Below are 16,695 nucleotides of genomic sequence, written 5' to 3'. Positions count from 1 at the left end.
GCAAATCAAAACTACAATGAGGTATCACCTCACACCAGTTAGAATGGGCATCATCAGAAAATCTGCAAACAACAAATGCCGGAGAGGGTGTGGAGAAAAGGGAACCCTCTTGCACTGTTGGTGGGAATGTAAATTGATACAGCCACTATGGAGAACAGTATGGAAGTTCCTTAAAAAACGAAAAATAGAATTACCGTATGACCCAGCAATCCCACTACTGGGCATACATCCAGAGAAAACCATAATTGAAAAAGACACTTGCACCCCAATATTCACTGCAGCACTATTTACAATAGCCAGGTCATGGAAACAACCTAAATGCCCATCGACAGACGAATGGATAAAGAAGATGTGGTATATATATACAATGGAATATTACTCAGCCATAAAAAGGAATAAAATTGGGTCATTTGTAGAGATGTGGATGGATCTAGAGACTTTCATACAGAGTGAAGTAAGTCAGAAAGAGAAAAACAAATATCGTATATTAAAACATATATTGGAACCTAGAAAAATGGTACAGACGAACCAGTTTGTAGGGCAGAAACTGAGACACAGATGCACAGAACAAACGTATAGACACTAAGCGGGGAAAGCAGTGGGGGGTGGGGGTGGTGGTGTGATGAATTGGGAGATTGGGATTGACATGTATACACTGATGTGTATAAAATAGATGACTAATAAGGACCTGCTGTATAAAATGTAAATTAAATAAAATTCAAAAATTCAAAACAAAAACAACAAGTCCGCATTAGCTTCCATGATTTGGGCTCCCTTTGGGGTATTAGATATTAGAAAACCTTTGCAAAATAGTCGGGTTTCTATTTTATAAATGTCTAGGGCAGTGCTGTCTGATAGAAATATAACACAAGTCACACACATATTTTAAAATTTTAGTAACCACATTAAAAAAGGTTAAAAGAAACAGGTGAAATTAATTTTAATAATATTTTTGCTTGACCAAATATAATTACATTATTATCAGTGCAGAATTTAATCAATAAAAATTATTGAGATATTTAAATAATTTTTTTAACTCTGAATATTTTTGGTTACAAGTCTTTTACATTCTGTAAAAGAATTTTACAGTCTCCATTGGGGCACATCTCAGTTGGGACTAGGTACATTTCCAATCTTCACCTGCCACATGTGGCTAGCGGCTCCCATAAAGGACAGTGAACATGTGAAGTATCTAATACAGTTAAGCAATGAACTAATAGGTAATTAAGGAGCAAGGTAACAATCTCCTTGGGTCCTTGACGATTTTTAGCCCATGGCCTATACCTCTGACTTCATTCCAGAAGAGAAACTACTGAAGTGGTAAATTCTAGTGATAGGGAACTATACTCTGATTTCAGAGATAAACAGAAATCTTGAGACAACCATGTAGACTGGGCAAGTTACTTAAACTCTTAGAGACTATTCCCTAATCTCCAAAATAGAAATAATATCTATCTCATTTTATTTTTGTTAACTAGATGACCTAAGTAAAGCATTTTCCACAGTGCCTGGTACACAATGAATGAGTACTCATTAATTACTATTGTTAGTATTATTAACTTTCCTGTCATTACTATTGTTTTCCTCACCTGAGTGTTCCTTCCTCTTCTTGTCTCTATCTCCCTGTTCTCCAACTAGGTCTCTGGCTCTTAAACTTTTTTCATAGCAACTCAGTAAGAAATATACATAAGATCAAGACCCAATACACAATATTAAAAGGACAGCTCCATGAGGACTGGGACATTGTCTGTTTTATTCACTGCCATGTCCCAAATGCCCAGAAGTGAGTGCTCAATGGACAATATTTACTAAGTGGGCAGTGTATGCTGATATATTATACTCTGTTCTTACTTTAATTTTAATTTATTTATTCTAATAAAAAATGCTAAATGTGACCCACAGAATTGATTTTTTTAATCCACTATTTGGTAGTGACCTTTAGTTTGGAACACTCTCATCCCTATTTTTTGCAGGGTCTTCATTTCATTCATAAGGTACACCTCTTGATGTGGACACAAGGTGACACAGAGCCTTGAGGTTATCATAAAGGCTTTCTTTTCTCTCATATCCCACATATATTCCATCCACAAATCCTCATGAATATACCTTCAAAATATATTCAAAATTTGACCACCGCCCCTGCTAACTACCCTGGAGTCAGACATAAACAACCCTTGCCTGATTAGGGCATTAACTTCCCACTGATACCTCTGCTTGCTCACCTGCACCTCTACAATCAATCCACAACACAACATCCAGCCAGATCCTTAAAAAAAAAAAAAGTCAGATTACATCCAGCAAGATCCTTAAAAAAAAAAAAAAAAGAAAAAGCCAGATTACATCACTTCTCTGACCAAACCACACTATAGCTCCTGAGGGCATTTAGAGCAAAAGTTCTAAATATTTTCAGTGATATACAAGGCCTTCATTTTTGCTGCATCCATCTCCACGTTAACTCTTGGCTCTCACCTACTACTTCTTTCCCATAACTCTTCCTTGTCCAACCAGGCTAACTTTCCTGCTGTTTCTAGAAATACTCAGCATGTCATATATTAAACACTTGGATGGATTGCTGACTCTGCCTGGAGCTCCCTTCCCTAAATAACCATGAGGTCAACTCGTTTGCCACAAAGTCTTAGCCCAAATGTCACCTTCTCTATGAGGATGAACCTGATGACCTCTGGTAACTCACTTTCCAGCCCCACACACTCTCATCTTATTCTGCTTCTTTTCCTTCACAGCACGAGCATCTATTAAATCAATATCATTTTCTACCATAACATGATGGAATATAAACCCCACAGGGACACAGATCTCTGTCCATTTTCTTCACTGGAAACAATGTATGGCACATAATAGATGCTTAATAAATATTTTTAAAAGAATGAATGCAGCCTGGTGTTTTGGAGGAAAAACACAATTAAGTTCACCTTAGGAAAAACTCCCAGCCAAAAATTACTATTTGCCCCTTTGCTACAGAGAGAAACATGCAGAGACAGAACAACAGAAGGAAACAGTTTTTTAAATGCAGAAAATAATGGATAACAAAAAGCTTAAATCTGAGAAAACAGAAAACACATTATCAAGCATCTGCTATATTTATTGAGTTTATGTCTTTGGATAAACTCTACTCTACACAAGTGAATTCACATAACATGTTTTTGTTTTTTTGTTTTTGCAGTATGCGGGCCTCTCACTGGTGTGGCCTCTCCCGTTGCGGAGCACAGGCTCCGGACGCGCAGGCCCAGCGGCCATGGCTCACGGGCCCAGCCGCTCCGCGGCATGTGGGATCCTCCCAGACCGGGGCACGAACCCGTGTCCCCTGCATCGGCAGGCAGACTCTCAACCACTGCGCCACCAGGGAAGTCCCACATAACATGTTTTTACTTGGCATTTATTTAGAGATCTTCCCTACCTCATGAACAGATTTTTAACTTTAATACTTAAAAAATGACCCAATATTGGTTAACAGTCAATCCCAGGCTCCCAATTCATCCCACCCACTCTTTCCCCCCTTGGTGTCCATACATTTGTTCTCTACATCTGTGTCTCTATTTCTGCCTTGCAGACAGGTTCATCTGTCTGCAGATGAACACTCACAAGCTGGCTATTTAATCTAAATTTTATATAAATCCAAAACGAGTACCAATATTCAGTCCATAAAGAACTGTACGCAATCAATACTCTTTAGAAAATTAGTCAGAGACAAATTCTTCTCCATAATATAATTATAAAGATTACCAATTCTCTAAGTAATACCCTATATATAATTTATCATATATCAATTAGTCCAGTTCTCCTTTATCAACCTTTATAGCTTTTTTACCAACATACCCAGAAAATTAAGTTGACCTTTAAATTTTTTAATGTCTTAATATTTTAGTAAAATGGATACTGCTTTCTCCATAAATTCGTTCATAAGTCTGTAAAACATTTCTAAAAAATATTGAAAACAAGCAATACAATTTGCACACAGTGTAAAATTACAACTCAAAATTTTAAACCTTTGAAATACTGATCTCATTTTCTTTAGCTATACTTCCACTTTCTGAGTATATCTACCTGTTTCCAACTAACTGGAAAAGTTCAAGGTTGTTTCTATGAAAGTTGACAATGTGAATAATAATACTGCTGTGGTGTATTCCCTTTCATTTTCTCCATGTACAACAGAACTCAAATTTAAAATTTTGTAAATGAAGAAAATAATCCAAGAAAAAGATTTATTTTGATATCTGTGCTGGTCTTTCTCCAAAAACTATTTAAAACAGTAGAAATTTATAAATAATTACTCCTTTTTTCCTCAGTGCTAGATTAGTGGGCAAGAAAATGTTTTAGGAAACAAAATTGAGGCATCACAGTGGAAAACCTGTTTAAAAAAACTTTATTTTAAAAGTTGGAGGTTTAAACATCATTTAAATACTTCAAGAATGTTTAAAGTTTGACATAAGGGCTTAGAAGTTTACTCCAATATAAACATGTCTTCAAATAACATATGTTTTACCTGACAATGCATTTGGCCTCGTTCCATACCAATTTCCTCCTCTTAGAAAAGAAAAATGACAAGGTACTTTTTTTTTGTTACTTTCTTTAGGTATCATAAAGCACTTGTGTTTATCTAGAAGACAGGTCTTTTTCTCAGGAGATGAATGCTGAAATTTTTAGAGGTGAGAGGTGATAACTTCTGTAACTTACTTTCAAATGGTGTAGTCAATCAAACAATGAATGGAAAATACACACACATATGTATATATATAGAACAAGTACAGTAAATGGTACAATAGTTAAATCTAAACGGTGCATATATAGGTACTTACTGTACTATTCTTTCAACCCTTTAGGTGCTGGAGAGTTTTTATAATAAAAAGAAAGAAAACTTTGCAAACAAATCAACAGACAAAGAATTAATCTCCAAAATATAAAAACAACTCATGCAGCTCAATATCAAAAAAACAACCCAATCAAAAAATGGGCGGGAGACCTAAAAAGACATTTCTCCAAAGAAGACATACAGATGGTCAAGAGGAACATGAAAAGATGGTCAACATCACTAATTATTAGAGAAATGCAAATCAAAACCACAATGAGGTATCACCTCACACCGGTCAGAATGGTCATCATCAAAAAATCTACAAACAATAAATGCTGGAGAGGGTATGGATAAAAGTGAGCCCTCCTGCACTGTTGGTGGGAATGTAAAATGATACAGCCACTATGGAGAATAGTATGGAGGTTCATAAAAAAACTAAAAATAGAATTACCATATGACCCAGCAATCCCACTACTGGGCATATACCCAGAGAAAACCATAATTCAAAAAGACACATGTACCCCAATGTTCACTGCAGCACTATTTACAACAGCCAAGTCATGGAAGCAACCTAAATGCCCAGTGACAGACAAATCGATAAAGAAGATGTGGTCCATATATACCATGGAATATTACTCAGCCATAAAAAGGAACGAAATTGGGTCCTTTGTAGACTTATGGATGGACCTAGAGACAGTCATACAGAGTGAAGTCAGAAAAAGAAAAACAAATATCGTATATTAAGCAACCTAAATGCCCAGTGACAGACAAATGGATAAAGAAGATGTGGTCCATATATACCATGGAATATTACTCAGCCATAAAAAGGAACGAAATTGGGTCATTTGTAGACATATGGATGGACCTAGAGACAGTCATACAGAGTGAAGTCAGAAAAAGAAAAACAAATGTCGTATATTAACGCGTGTATGGAATCTAGAAAAATGGTACAGATGAACCTGTCTGAAAGGCAGAAACAGAGACACAGACGTAGAGAGCAAATGTATGGACACCAAGGGGGGAAAGAGTGGGTGGAATGAATTGGGAGCCTGGGACTGACATATATACACTAATATGTATAAAATAGCTAACTAATGAGAAACTGCTGTACAGCACAGGGAACTCCACTTTGCTGTACAGTAGAAACACAACATTGTAAAACAACTATACCCCAATAAAAAAATAAAATACAATAAAATAAAGTAAAAAACTAATCGTTCAGACGTAGAGAGCAAATGTATGGACACCAAGGGGGGAAAGAGTGGGTGGAATGAATTGGGAGCCTGGGACTGACATATATACACTAATATGTATAAAATAGCTAACTAATGAGAAACTGCTGTACAGCACAGGGAACTCCACTTTGCTGTACAGTAGAAACACAACAATGTAAAACAACTATACCCCAATAAAAAAATAAAATACAATAAAATAAAGTAAAAAACTCATCGTTGTTGGGATTCCCTGGTGGCGCAGTGGTTGAGAATCCGCCTGCCAATGCAGGGGACATGGGTTCGTGCACGGGTCTGGGAAGATCCCACATGCCGCAGAGCGGTTGGGCCCATGAGCCATGGCCACTGAGCCTGTGCGTCCAGAGCCTGTGCTCCGCAACAGGAGAGACCACAGCGGTGAGAGGCCCGCGTACCACAAAAAAAAAAAGCCAAAAACTAACCGTTGTACACGTTACTTCATTAAAAAAAATCCTTGTCTTACTCTTCCACTGTTCAAGAAAATGAAACAAAATGAACAAAAAGGAAATGCATCAAATGATTTTTCAGAGTTGCTTTTGTATGGTGAATATATGAGAAATATTCCTTTTTCTTTCTGTTTTGTTCTAAACTTCAAATTTTCAAAATTAACAAATAAAAATTCTGTCCTTATTTTTGGTTGCTTAAATAAGTTATTTGCTGAAAGAAAAATAGTATTGTTTTTAAGATTAGATATGAAAATACTGACATTCTTGAAAATCTGTATTTTCCCTTTACACTACGGATTACAAGATTTAGCCATTTTGGTAAAAAAGTCATGAATTAACATTCTCAAATTCTTATTAATTGTTATATTCATAACACTACAGTAGATCCATAATATTTTTTGCACACATGTATCTATTCTTTTTTTAATTTAAATTTTATTTTATTTATTTTTTATACAGCAGGTTCTTATTAGATCCATGATATTAAATGCCATTATATTTGTAATGAAAATATAATGGTCTGCAAACATTAGGGAGCACAATGAGAATCCAGTTATCAGAAGAGAAAATTAGAATTTCCTTTCTGGGACAAAAAAAAGACTTGTGGAGGATTAGTTCAACATTTAAAAATTATTTAACAAATGACTCAAGTATAGTTCTAACTTCAATTTAGAAAATATAGCTTATTGTTACCTCCTAGGCAGCCAATGAATGAAAGCAGGATCAACTGTTTCCATGACAACATCATCTTTAATTGCCAAAAGCAAGAGCAACTCTTGTCCAGTCTCTGATGAATAGAATGCTGTGTCTTCAGGTGAACCCTTTAATCTGTAAAATAAATATACAAAGAAGTCAGACTTGAAAAAATGAATTGCTTTAAAACATACATTTTCTTCTTTTCATAAAACTGTACCACTCTCAACCACGGAAAATCCCCAAATGAAATGAACCTTTTTTGGTGCAAAAAAGATGTATGATATGTAGATACTTAAAAAACTCTTTATGTAACTGATAGGCAGACAGAGAGGCTTCACAAAATTAGAAATGTTTGATAATACTAAAATATTAAATATTAGTTTATTAAGTATTGAAACTTTTGCTAGATAGTAATTACAACAAGTAAAATATTACCCTGAAATTGTAACTTTTCTCATTTTCTCTCATGATAATATTTTTCGTTAAACTAAGAGTCAAATCAGCAGATTTGATATCTTGAAACACTGCTTTTCATAGTCTCTGAATCCCTCATAGGCATATAAATTATAAATAACATTATCAATGTTCACTTTAAGCCTGTTTTTTCAAAAACAATTGCAGAAAGCCCTCAATTACATACGTTGAATTTTAAAAATGCCAATGATGTTAATCATTAGAGAAATGCAAATCAAAACTACAATGAGATATCGTCTCACATTGGTCAGAATGGCCATCATCAAAAAATCTAGAAACAAAAAATGCTGGAGAGGGTGTGGAGAAAAGGGAACACTCTTGCACTGTTGGTGGGAATGTAAATTGATACAGCCACTATGGAGAACAGTATGGAGGTTCCTTAAAAAACTACAAATAGAACTACCATACGACCCAGCAATCCCACTACTGGGCATATAACCTGAGAAAACCATAATTCAAAAAGAGTCATGTACCAAAATGTTCATTGCAGCTCTATTTACAATAGCCGGACATGGAAGAAACCTCAGTGTCCATCAACAGATGAATGGATAAAGAAGATGTGGCACATATATACAATGGAATATTACTCAGCCATAAAAAGAAACAAAATTGAGTTATTTGTAGTGAGGTGGATGGACCTAGTCTGGCACACAGAGTGAAGTAAGTCAGAAAGAGAAAAACAAATACTGTATGCTAACACATATATACAGAATCTAAGAGAAAAAAAAAGGTCACGAAGAACCTAGGGGTAAGACGGGAATAAAGACACTGACCTACTAGAGCATGGACTTGAGGCTATGGGGAGGGAGAAGGGTAAGCTGTGACAAAGTGAGAGAGTGGCATGAAGTGAGAGAGTGATGTGGACATATATACACTACCAAAAGTAAAATAGGTAACTAGTGGTAAGCAGCCACATAGCGCAGGGAGATAGCTCGGTGCTTTGTGACCACCTGGAGGTGTGGGATAGGGAGGGTGGGAGGGAGGGAGACACAAGAGGGAAGAGATATGGGAACATATGTATATGTATAACTGATTCACTTTGTTATAAAGCAGAAACTAACACAACATTGTAAAGCAATTATACTCCAATAAAGATGTTAAAAAAATTGCTAATGATGAAAATTGTTCCGTATGAGCATCTTGCAAATGAAACTACTTTATTTTTTGCTTTCCTGAATTTTCATAAACTTGAATGTGGTGGCTGAGAGTAAATAATTGTGTGAATACCCTGTGTCATTTTCATTGGCCATTTGAAACTAACCTAAACTGCATGGTTAATGATCAAGTAGGCTGGATGCACACATTTAAAATAAGAGAAACTTTTTTCGATTGCTAAAACTCAGCTGGTTCCACACAGGGAAATGAATGACTTTCATGTCAACCATTTTAGCAGAGAAGGTGTACAACTCTCAGTCAGTAGCTGCTATAGATTGGGTTGTCTTAGTTGTTGCTAAGCAAACGAGAGAAATCTCAGTGGTTCTTAACTATGGATCCTGCCATGTGATGTGATGTATTCAATTATAATTAAATGTGTTCCAAATAATAATAATTTCAAGAGTGAAAATATGACATCTTGCAAGTTACATACTTAAAATAGTATATTAAATCATTTATTCCTACAGTAATGCTGCTCTTGTTCACTTGCAATATAATATACATTCTTGGGGAAGACGAGGGGAGTAAGTGGTGGAATGGCTAGAATTCTGGGATTTCGGCATAACTCTGACTTGGCGCATGGGAATCTGAAACAGGTGGAAATACTATTGAGAACTACTCCTCTGAGAACTGCACGTTGGCAACAGACACCATCAGGGGATCTGTGCCCATTTCTAACTGTCCCCATTACTACAAATTGCAAGCGTCTTACTTTAGGTTCCCCTTAATGCAAACACTGCAAAATGAAATCAAGTGCAAGCAGTTTACTTGAGAGATGAATGACAAAAACGGTCAGGACCTGGCGAAGTAAGAGAGGGAGAGGAAGGCAGCCAATAAAGGGTAAGATATGAACCCATCAACCCCTGTGTGTAAGTACAGCTTACTCCTTTTGGGGAAACTCTGGAAGTCCAGCCTGTGTAGAACGTATGCCTCAGAGTAATCCCAGAGTTATGCTTCAGCTGTCCAGTTATCCTTGCCAAGGGGCAAGGGATCTGGGGTATTTATACACCAACTCCCATGAGTCATCATCTGGAGGCTATTTTCAGGGAGTATTAATGATCCAGCACCTCTAGCCTCTCATAGGGACAGCAAAATGGCTTCAGAGGCAAAAAAAAAAAACAAAAAAAACACACACACACAAAAAACATTAGGTCCATTCAAAAAATGCATTTGGTGGCAAGTGGAAGTGATGTGCGCACTTAAGTGATAATGGCAAGAGTCACATGTGGTGTCTGTCTGTTACACTGTACATATGAAACTGAGACATTTTGAAGCTATTTTCAATAGCATTCAGTCCCAGGAGACTTATGGCCAAAATCATGAAATTATTTAAGTATACAAGGAAGGACACACATTCTACTTCATTCAATAATTACTTCTCAAGCCTTTCCAGTGGTTGATTTCCCCCACTTGAATCAAAGGCTTTCAGACACCTAGCCTGCCTTCCTTTTTCCTGATTAATCAGTAAGACATTTTGTATCCATAATTATTTTCAATTACTAAGTTGAATAATAACTTAAATCATTCTAGATTACACTTAAACATGACAGCCATAACCACCATAACTTCCTTCTAATCATGCATGTGAGAAAACCGTAGTCCAGAAATCATGAGAAGGATGACATACACACATATATACACAGTAGAAAAGCAAAAAAATTTTTTAAACTTTTCAAATAAAATACAATGACAATTATTCATAAAAGCCGTTGGAAACATTAAATGCAGTAATATGATACATGAAATGTCAAATATTCATAAAAAGTTAGGCAGCAGTTGCAAGGTATATTAAAGTCTGGGGACAACGGTTAAGTCTCAAACACAGAAAAGCCTTGAGGAGAAAAACAATATCAAACTAGTATTTCATTCTTGGAGGCGTTTAAGCTATCCAGTTTATACATTAAATGGACTTAGAAAGAATTTGGTAATAACAAAATAATAGACTTAAAAAGAACAGGTTGTTGGAATTTTCAAGAAAAAAGGACAAACTTTAGCAGAAGATCCTGTAGTAACATCAACACAATCATTAAAATGCATCCATATAAATGTGTGAGGCTTTGCTCTATGTCATACAGAGAACAAAACATATGGTCTATGTTCTAATACTGCAATGGGAAACGAAACTATTATAAACACTTGTAAGTAGGATAAGGAGAAAATTACTAGACTGATAACATCTTTGAAAGTAGGACCACAGCTTTTCCACCACTGGTTGCTGCAATGTTTCTAACACCCTGTGCATCATTTTAGGCTTTTAAGTAATTTTTCTTGCTGAGCTTTAAGAAAAATGAATAAGTCAATTTGGGAGATTAAACCATTTCACTGGTCATCAAGTGAGTGAGAAGCATTTCTATGGAAAGAAAAGATAAGTCACAGCATGGGATCTAGCCACCACTTGAAAATTATTTCAGAAAAATGTATAAGAAGGCATTAAGTAGATGGTAAATTTTTTAAAAAAAAGTTATCTTCCCAACAATGCATCCCACAACTAACACGCATATCAGCTACGTTTGCGAAGTATAAGAATGTTGAAAGAAGTCCTAAAGTCTTTTTGAAAATTCATTCATTCAATAAATATTTATTAAGCTCCTATTAGGTGCTGGAATTTTAATTCTGGAGGAAGATGAAGATGGGGTTGTCAGATAATTGATGATCCCTGCCCTCATGGAATATACAAACGAATGGGAGTGATATATGATTCAATTACGTACAAAGTATACGTAAACTGACCACTGTGAAAGGTACAATGAAGGGATAGGAGTGTCTCGTGAAAATCTCAATGAGAACAACCCTCATCAGGAAGGTCAGGAGAAGCTCCTCTGAAGAACTGCAGTGAAATGGAAGAAAAGAAGAGATGACATAATCAGATGTGTGTATGTTTTGCAGGGTGAGAAAAGGAAGAAATTTTCCAGGTATAGACAAAGATTTGGTATGGCCTTGAGTTGGTAAACAGGATGGTGAGTAGCCACTGTCTGGACCCTCTCCTATCAATTAACCACCCTGTCTCCCAGGCTGGCCCAGAACCCCACCCCACCAACTAGATGTACCACCTAAAAATTAGTGACTGGCTCAACAGGGGGTTTCCAGAATTCTGCTCTAGCCCATGTCACTTCTGATTGGTCAGTGCCCATGTCCCTACTGCTGGTTAAATATTTTGGCAATCACCCCTGGGCGTAAAGAATAGAATATGCAAAAGGCCCTGTGGCTTCAGTGTTCATGGCTTATTGTACGAACAGAAAGAAGATTGATGAGATAGAATGCAGATGGCCAAGTTCACTGTGGTGTGAAATGAGACTGCAGATGTATAATAGGGGTCAAGCTTCTATGCCTGGCTAAGAATATTAGTATCAGGATAAAGCCCTTTGAAAACGCAGTACAATTTTAACCAGGAGTTGACATGATCAGATTTACAATGAACATTCAAATCAGACAATATTATAGTCTGTATCAGGCTTAAAAGGATAAAAAGACAACACATTTTGCAACACACCAATTTCGTTCTTGCCTTCAAATTCATAGAAGTCAGAAGCTAGACAATATTAACCAAACTATCTAATTTAAGAGAAGAAATATGGATATTCCAATATTCTTATATTGGTTCACACACATACACATACACACAGGCACACACTGTATAAAGTTCAAAGATAAAAAGAAACTTCACTTAGGAATACTATTTTTAAAAATTATGTTGCTCATTTTTAATCAATGCTAAAGTAGGGCACTGACTTTATAAATAATGAAGGTAATTAATACAGTCATGACCTGACTTCTCAGTGTTGGCAAGTATTGTCACAGAGAGAAAGGTCATATAAAAAAAGCTCGTACCACTTCTGAAATCACCAAATTAAAATAAAAACAAATGAAGCTACTGAAGCAAGACAGATATGAATCAAAATGTCATCTGCTACAATAAAAATATTCTACTATTCACAGGAATGTTTTAAATCAAAGAAAAAAAGAGATACCCTTTAGAATTTTCTCTGCTAACAGACATTTGCTTCTAGGGGTTAAAGCTCAATAAATTCACAACACATTTCTCATGGTGGTCTTTAAAAAGCCCCCAAATTTAGTATATATTAACAACTGTACTATCTATTCTTAATGTCAACTCAGAACTGGGTGCAATCTTTGCTCTTAACCACTCAACTGCACCATCTCTTAGTAACTTTTTATTTTGATTTATTTATTTATTTTTTTTTTTGCGGTACGCGGGCCTCTCACTGTTGTGGCCTCTCCCATAGCGGAGCACAGGCTCCGGACGCGCAGGCTCAGCGGCCATGGCTCACGGGCCCAGCCGCTCCGCGGCATGTGGGATCCTCCCAGACCGGGGCGCGAACCCGGCCCCCCTGCATCGGCAGGCGGACGCGCAACCACTGCGCCACCAGGGAAGCCCCTGATATATATTTATATTGAATATACATACACAGCTCTGAATGCAGTCTTGGCAAATGCTCAGAGTTAAGCTTCTTTATGAGGTGGAAAGTTTAGGTGTGAGAATGATTTGACTTCATTTATATCAGAGTAACGGGTACCTAACGCGCATTCTCCTTTTCAAAGAGACAAACCCTACAGCAATTTTGTTGAGAGGACTGCTGAACACAGCTCTCATATCCAAAAAACTCACCTCCAACTCTGACATTTGAGAAACAAAATCTATTCATGAATATACATTATTCCCAACCTGTACCAAAAAAACCACAAAAAACCTTGAGCAGATTAGAGCCTTTTAGTACAGTAAAATATTTAATCATTAATGCATAAAAGTTTGACGCCTATGGTGTTGTACTGTGAGTCTTGTAGAGAAATTAGCTCACTACCGTGGTATACAACATAATACCATGGTAGTCGATGAATAAATGAGTTTAATACTTGATAAGACTGCACATCCTGCCAGTTCAGAAATCAGGATTCATACACCCACTTTGTTTTCATTCATAATCATAATCATTCACTCATTCAGGATCTGCACGTCTTCCAGAAATGTAGTTGATCCACTGTGCATACTATACCTCTTTCCTGCTGAAACTGAACAGACAGGGGATGAAATTCACATGAATACTGGGCTCGAAGTCCAACATTCTTGACAACTCCACACACATCCTCCCTACAGTTCGTAAGTGTTCCGCAGCTAAGAAGAGGGGAGACTATAATGTGCCCAGGTTGATGTTACCTTCACACTAACAGCTCTGTATTTACAGTAGCACAATCATCAAATAAGGCAAATGCCAGCTAGAAGCCATCTATCTCATGCTCTTGAGGACACCTACAGCCCTTTAGAGTCCTTCCTCCAACCCTCAGCACTTTCAACACCTCCCATTATAGTTACAGAGACTATGGCTTTTCTCTCCAACTAGACTACAATCTGCAAAACAACAGTGATTCATAACTTTTTTAGGTTAAGGTCCTTTTTGAGAAATCAGCCAAATCTATGGACCCTCTTACCTCTCTACTCCAAATACAGATAGACTGACATAAGCTAACTTTTGTTTTGTACACAATTTGTTTTATTACACTGGAGAATAATTTCTTTTACATAGCTATTACATGTGTGTGTGCCTATATAATGGGTGTATATATTAAACACATATGTGTGTGGGTGTATATATATGCATTTGTATATGTATATATGTATATATATGTATATATATGTATTTGGAGATTTATTTCTTGTTTCTTTGTTCATGCAGAAATTAATGACGACTTCATCAAAATGGAATTAAGTATAAATTATGCAGATTGAAAAGAAAAAAATTATGTTGAAAAATAATTGTTCCTGAGAAGGTCACTGTTGAAAAGCTTGATAAATAAGTTGAAATCATGAACCTGTTTTCGGTATGGAGAGGCATCTCATCTCTGACAACCAGTTAATTTTTTTCTTTTGATCTTTTAGCAATCAGTGTACACAGGCAGTAGCAAAGCAAATCAGACCTCTTTTTGGGCATACATTGCAGTCGATGAATCAGCTATATAAAAATACTGCCAGAACACTCTGAGGCACCTTATGTTGATTTCAGAGCCTCTTTTTACTTTGTCCTCAACTCAACGAGGTCTTCTCTGTCAACGCAAGAGATCTCTGTGTCCTCAACTCAAAAATAGTTTCACTGATACCACCGCAGAAAAAACTGCAATTCCATTTTTCAGTTGGCTCCACTAATTTCATGCAACTGCAAGGTGAAGAGAAAAGACACAGCTACAAAATCATGCCAACTGGTTTCTTCCTTCAAAATATTAGACAACATGTCATTATTTCTAAGTATACTTGACAGAGGGTTTACTTCAATTCTCTTGCTTTCCTTTAAGCCTCAAACTAAACGTGGCCATTTCCAGGGCACAATGTTTTTACAAACATCTCTCCAATCATAGGTGACTACTACTTGGCCTGCAAGAACAACCCTTGAAGCATGTTGTGTTTTGGAGCAGGTCCAAGTTTTGAAAAGTTGCAGGATCTTCTAATGGAATCTTCATCCTTAAAAAAAAGACTGACACTGTCCAACGTTTTTCCAAGGTAGTCAGAATGAAGGTGCTCTCGTGGGGATATTTTTTTTAATTTAATTCTTCCAGTGAAAAGAACCCTGCCCTGGGACTTGGACTTTTGGGTCCTACCACATTTAATGATAACTAGAAAACTAAACGATAAGCAAATTCTGCTATATACTTATCCTTGACATTTTCTAACTTAAACAAAGAAAAAATGAACAAAGACAAATTTCCATAATTATAAATGCTGCATGGGTTTTCTTCCTTTCTTACTGAATGGGAAATTACTGTAGACCTCATGATATGGTAATGAGGAGCAATGGAACCTTCTTAAGCCTACATCACAACATTCCTTGCCACTATATATTTATTTAGAATTTAAAAATAGTTTAAAAACCATATGATGCAGGGACTTCCCTGGTGGTGCAGTGGTTAAAAATCCGCCTGCCAATGCAGGGGACAAGCGTTTGAGCCCTGGTCTGGGAAGATCCCACGTGCCGCGGAGCAATTAAGCCCATGCGCCACAACTACTGAGCCCTCATGCCATAACTACTGAAGCACACACACCTAGAGCCCATGCTCTGCAAGAAGAGAAGCCACCGCAATGAGAAGCCCGTGCACCGCAACAAAGAGTAGCCCCCACTCACCACATCTACAGGAAGCCTGCGCACAGCAATGAAGACCCAATGCAGCCAAAATAAATAAAATAAATTTATTAAAAAAAAAACACCATATGATGCCAATGCTTTTCTACAAAGACAATATTCCAAATATTAGAAAGGAAAATGAACTGTGATATCATTACCTTTTATTGCTTGTTATTTCCCAGATATTGTTTCATACATTAACCCACTTCACCCTCTCAACAATCCGTGAGGCTCATTCTATTATCACCCCCATTTTTCAGATAAAGAAACAAAGACACACATGGGTTAAGACATTTACCCAAGATAAATAAAGACAGAACGTCTGTATTTTCAATTATTTTTCACACCATATGTAGCAAATGGAATGTTTATACAGTCAGATTGTTAGGGAACCATAAAGTATAACCTGATCTTTTATATATTTTTATTTATTTACTTTTTACTTTTTATGGGAGTATAGGTGCTTTACAATGTTGTGTTAGTTTCTACTGTACAGCAAAGTGAATCAACTATACGTATAAATATAGCCCTCCTTTTTTGGATTTCCTCCCCATTTAGGTCACCACAGAGCACTGAGTAGAGTTCCCTCTGCTATACAGTAGGTTCTCATTAGTTATTTATTTATTTATTTATTTATTATTATTATTTTTTTTTGTGGTATGTGGGCCTCCCCCTGTTGCAGCCTCTCCCGTTGCGGAGCACAGGCTCCGGACGCCCAGGCTCAGCGGCCACGGCTCACG

General features: G+C 36.7%; 1 protein-coding gene across 7 annotated transcripts in view; it reads right to left on the bottom strand.

Moving 5' to 3' along the window:
• The window catches only part of CNTN3 (contactin 3), a 342,830-nt gene that overhangs the window by 240,303 nt on the left and 85,832 nt on the right, over positions 1-16,695 (bottom strand). For all 7 annotated transcript variants that reach the window (XR_008615747.1, XR_008615748.1, XM_007100371.4 and 4 more), the window contains exon 2: positions 7,197-7,331. Coding sequence is in view for 5 of the 7 variants with exons in the window: in XM_007100371.4 (XP_007100433.2) it covers positions 7,197-7,251 (55 nt within the window). In the remaining 2 variants the exon portion in view is untranslated. The remainder of the gene's footprint in view (positions 1-7,196; positions 7,332-16,695) is intronic.

Source organism: Physeter macrocephalus, chromosome 18 (genome assembly GCF_002837175.3).
Source record: "Physeter macrocephalus isolate SW-GA chromosome 18, ASM283717v5, whole genome shotgun sequence".
Lineage (NCBI taxonomy): Eukaryota > Metazoa > Chordata > Mammalia > Artiodactyla > Physeteridae > Physeter > Physeter macrocephalus.
The sequence above is the reverse complement of the archived record's forward strand: the minus strand, read 5'-3'. Positions and strand labels throughout refer to the sequence as shown.